Source organism: Gavialis gangeticus, unplaced genomic scaffold (assembly GCF_001723915.1).
Source record: "Gavialis gangeticus isolate Ggan-Ray unplaced genomic scaffold, GavGan_comp1, whole genome shotgun sequence".
NCBI lineage: Eukaryota > Metazoa > Chordata > Crocodylia > Gavialidae > Gavialis > Gavialis gangeticus.
Window position 1 is genome coordinate 13,233,253 of NW_017728997.1, and position 5,073 is coordinate 13,238,325.

General features: G+C 40.4%; 1 protein-coding gene across 1 annotated transcript in view; it reads left to right on the top strand.

Annotated features, from left to right (window-relative positions):
* The window catches only part of SUCLG2 (succinate-CoA ligase GDP-forming beta subunit), a 158,445-nt gene that overhangs the window by 53,331 nt on the left and 100,041 nt on the right, over window positions 1–5,073 (top strand). Inside the window, exons 4-5 of the mRNA XM_019504793.1 lie at window positions 3,278–3,430; window positions 3,986–4,075. Coding sequence (XP_019360338.1) covers window positions 3,278–3,430; window positions 3,986–4,075 — 243 coding nt within the window. The remainder of the gene's footprint in view (window positions 1–3,277; window positions 3,431–3,985; window positions 4,076–5,073) is intronic.

Below are 5,073 nucleotides of genomic sequence, written 5' to 3' on the forward strand. Positions count from 1 at the left end.
AAAAAAAAAAAAAAAATAGAGTTGTTAAATGGAAAAAAGATGACTCTCTCCACTTCTGTGCCTGCAAAAGCAGTTAAAACATGTCTACACTACTTAGGATTATATTTCTTAAACAAACAGACCCCATAGCTCCTTTCCTGCTTGGCAGCTAGTTTGTGAGGTTACATTAGGTCATCTTATGGCACCCTGAAATTTGGAGAGTCTTGTTATTGAAGGGCACCGGTCTTTTGCTTCCCATGACAACTAGTTAGAATCCAATACCTCTGACTTCCTTTTAAGCAGTAAGAAAATTAAAATTTCAAACATGATTCAATGTCAAAGGTCCTTTGAGACTTTCTTGTGAAATTAGTTGATTTTAGAGGCAGTTTAGGCAGCTACATGTTAAATTAGGAAAACGTGGCGTTACTAGAGTGCCTCAAAAATACTCTGCCTCTGCCCTTCCTGGATATTTCTATACAAAGCAGCTGTGAAAAACAGGATAACACATATTCACAACTTGTCTCCTCTAATTCAGTAACCATTTGCATATGTCCCTCATTAATACCAAATAGAAAGCCGCTCTGTCTGGTGTTCTTGGCTCATGAGCGTTCAGGTGGCTTTGCTTGGAGAACTCGAATGAGGTAGGATGAGGCCCCATGGTCCTGGTATCATCTGACCGGTGCTTTTGCTCAACTCAGAACTCCAGCAACTGGCTCCAGTACTTGCGTAGACTGATGATATACTGGTGCAGGGTGTCCGAGAAGGCCAAACCCTATATACAGGTAAAACCTAAACACGATGTCCAGGTAAAACTAATCTGTGCTTGTTAAAGTAACAAGAATAGCAAGCAGCTTATAGTGCCAGCTTGTAGACCTCCTTTAAAACATCCAGGAATAGGCATCCTGTAAAAAATACAGTAGTTCTGTATCGTTTGTTAGCAGCTTCCTTCATCCCTAGTTTTCTTTAGTCTGCTTTTGAACAGTGGCTTGTTTGAACTGCTCCTTTAGATCTCCCTATATTCTAGGAAGAAAGCAAGAGAGAGGAAAAGGAAGCGAGATTATTCTGAGGGTCGAAACTCCTTCCCAGTCATATCTCCATTAGCAAATAGCTTCTTCCCTCCCTTCTTCCTAATCAACAGTGGCAAACTCTAATTTCTTATCTCTCTTTGTTTTTTGTTCTCTAAAGATGTACAGCCTGGCTTAAGGTAGGTGCATTCTTTCTCTCGTGCTCATTAGCAGGACGGCACAGAGTTGAACTGGGTAAAACTATAGCGCACCTTCCTTATTTATATTCCTACTATTATGAAAACCCAGAAACAGTTATTCAGTGGATACATCCTCTCAGGCATGCAGAATGTCATGACACTAGGAGTATTACAATTAAATTTATATTTTAAAAGTCTGGGCCATTGGCTTGACTAAAACAGAATTCTTTCAGCCCTGAATTTGGCTGAATGTAATTTTTGCATGAAGTTATGGCTATGCCCTGCATAACAATATATACAAAGCTTTCATTGAAGGTCACTCTTTAAGGCCATTGGTTTATAACCAATCAGAGCATCCAGTTGTTCTTCTTTGATACTTATTTATTACCTGACGGAAACTCAGTTCATGTTTTCTGCGGTTTCCAGTGAAGGGGTTTGTTAGTCACCATCACCAGCTGACATGGCTGATCTTCACCTTATTGGCTGTCTCAGTGAATAAGCTTGCGTGTGAATGGAAGCGGAGGAGAGTGAACCACACTATTTTCTCAAACGTGATTCTTTGGCTTCAGGGGCTTAGAGCCCCTGGCAAATGCATTGTAGGGAAGCACACTTTGATATCCTCTTTGCTGCACTTGGCCTGATTTTAAACAGAAAACTGCAGCCCTGGAAGTAGAGCTGTATACCTACTGCTAGCACTGCATGTGATGAGAATGCAGTACTGCAGGAGATTATTTAAATGGCATATTTACAGTAATTTGGTATCCTCATGCCAAGAGAGCTATGTTAGTGAGTCTCCGCAAGTACAAAAGGGCATCTAATCTCATCAATTCCTGCTACTCCTCTTAGTTAACAAATATGATGAGCAATAATCTGGATGGGCTGAGCCCAGTTATTCCTGTACCCTTACAGAAAGGGTGCTGTCTGTGGTGCTTTCATTGTTTCACACAGATGGGGGTTATAATTAAAATACAGGAGCAGTACTTCATTTTCAGTCTCACTGCAAGTGAGAGTACACATGAATTTCAAGCGCACAGGTGTAGCATAAAGCCCCTGTTGATACTCCATCAGCTAGGGACATGAAGGGGTTCCTTAGCTCATAGTGGTGCTAGCGAGCAAAAGGATGCTGATTTGGGGCAAGCAGGGAAGCAACAGCTCTGCAACTTGCTCTTCATCTGCTTCTAGCTTATTAGTGGCATGCAGTGCAGCGAGGCCCCAGAGAGGTATCCCAGTGTCTCTGTGGAAGGAATGTGAAAAGCTGTAGGGTTTTAGTGTAAAGCTGTAGTAGCATGCATATTGCTAGTAGGAAATCTGTACAGGAGCCATTGACCTAACAGCATAACGGAAAGGTAAGGTTTGGTATAAGTTCGTCCGTAGGAGAGCATCTCCTGAGGAAGCAGTACTGCCAATGAGGCCACCAGCTCTTCTGGGGTCGGCCGTCTTATGTCTTGCTGTATCCCAAGGCTCTATAGGATTACGCTGCATCTTGCCACTGGTGCCCTATAACCTGCCACATGTATTTCATCCACAAAAGAATGAGAAGAGAGCACCAGGATTTTCTGCATGATGTCACCAGCCATTTTCCTCCTCCTGCTTTGAGTTTCTTTCTGGGAAAGAAAAAATTGTTTCCCTAGTTTACTAAATGTTCTCATTAAAAATAAAAATGCGTCTCTGATTTAATTAGTCTATAAGGTGCAAATCTAACTTTCCTTCTAATGAAAATGGCCAAGGAAATCTCTGATTTTGGGACAGTGCAATGTAAGAAAAATGCTAAGAATCATGAAACACTGTTAGGCTAACCAAGTTGGTGGTACCTTTCAGGATAATGGGGTAGCAGGTATCAAAGTAATGACTTCAGGGCAGCGTTTGGAAATGAAAGTCACCATAATATCTACTAGCAGGTCACTGCAGAGTAACATGTTGTTTTTGACTTGTTCTAATTCATTCAAGCGTTTTGCCTTTTAATATTTGCCTTGTATGATATTCAGCACTCCCAGATGCATCAACAGAATAAGGATTATGATTGACTCTCGCTAGCCAAGGGCCACCTGTTAAAAAGACTGACTTTTACCCCCTGCCCTCCATATCAATTTTTAGGTGATGGTTGCAGAAGCTCTGGATATTTCAAGGGAAACCTACTTTGCGATTTTGATGGACCGAGCCTCTAGTGGACCTGTTATGGTTGGCAGCCCACAGGGTGGTGTGGACATAGAAGAAGTGGCAGCTACCACTCCAGAACTTATTTTTAAGGTATTATGACTGCTGAGAAGTACTAACTTCTTAATCCTGACTTTTGCATTTAAGTATTTATAATGTCATTGTGGCTTAATAGAGAATAGATAAGCTATTTGTATCGGGAAATAATTGATGCAAACAAGTATAATTATGTAAAAATTGCGAAAATATTTAATGCACATTTTGAAATTATATAAACTTCGTGACATTACTGGGCAGTGACACCACTGCTTGGGAAAGTTTCCAGAAGATGTCATAAAAATTAACAGACTAAATATTCGTCAGTGCCATCTGTACAGTAATTAAAAGTGAAAACTGGTGTCAGATTGTCTTGTCAGCATGCCACCCTGAAGAATTATATAGTTTTTCGAAGGACTGTTTCATAGATGGTGTGGTAATTATAACATACCCTATAGGCAGCTGCTATAGCCTCAGCCTTGGAGAACTTTGGCAAACAGCCATACTTTAATTACTAATTTGCAAATATATAATAAGCATTTTCTTTTTGAAGTTATTAATCTCCACTCAAATCGAATATCTTAATTCCGTTTATGCACTTTATTGTACCAGGAGGAAATCGATATTTTTGAAGGTGTAAAGGAGAGCCAAGCACTGTGCATGGCAGAAAATTTAGGATTCAAAGGACCTTTGCAGCAGCAGGTAACTTGAATTGTTCTTAGATTAAGTGGAGGTCAATTCAGCTAAGTGAGAAAATACCTCCAGAACAGATCTTAGAAATGTGGTGGTTTTGGGGTCAGACCCAAGGTTATGCTTTGAAGCAATTATTCCTGTATTTAAACAGAGCATCACCAGCTCTATGTAAATAAGGATCCTTATTCCTCCAGAAATGCAGTGAAAGGAATCCATGGGGGTCCGCTGATTTCAGTGGGAGCTTACACTTGTCGCCATCGGGCCCTGAATGCATCAAATGCAATATCAGAAGGACAAATCAACAGCATGGTTCTTTTGGACAACAAAATAATGTTTTACTTTGAAAACAGATTTCCTAAAAATATTCGGAAGGGACATCATTGGGGTTGTCAGGCCTCCACCGCTGATCTATGCTAAGAATGCTATGTGGCGCAGGACAGCACGTGCTATCACGCCTGTGTGAATCATTTTATAGATGGGGAAACAGCATATTTAGGTTAACGTTAATAGCAGTAACGACAGACATGTTGTTAAAAGCTATTTTTACTTAAACACCCTTCCCTCCCATAATAACCAAATGCCATTTTTGTAGAATCTGTGCATCTTTAATACAGACTTCTAATTATTTTCTATCCCAACTGTGCAATTAACAAATGCATAATCATTAAGTTGATTAACACACATTTGAAGAGTTAGCAGTATCTTTAATGAGGATGAATGATTATATAGAACCTTTCAGCCCTTGCAGAGTTCTGGTACTTAATTATTAAAAACAATTCATGGATGATTGAGCTGAGCTACACCACATGTGTTTCCTCCCATGCGCTCTCACCTCTTCAGGTTGAGTATGCTGGTGTATATAAGCATAATGAATAGATCCCAAAATGAAATGTCCAACTGAATCAAAACTACTTGTTGGATGGGATTTGGGGGGCGTCTTTATAAGCTTCAGCACAGAAGTAGGCCAGGGAGAAGCGATAATGTTAGGTCAACCTTTGTGCCCCCCC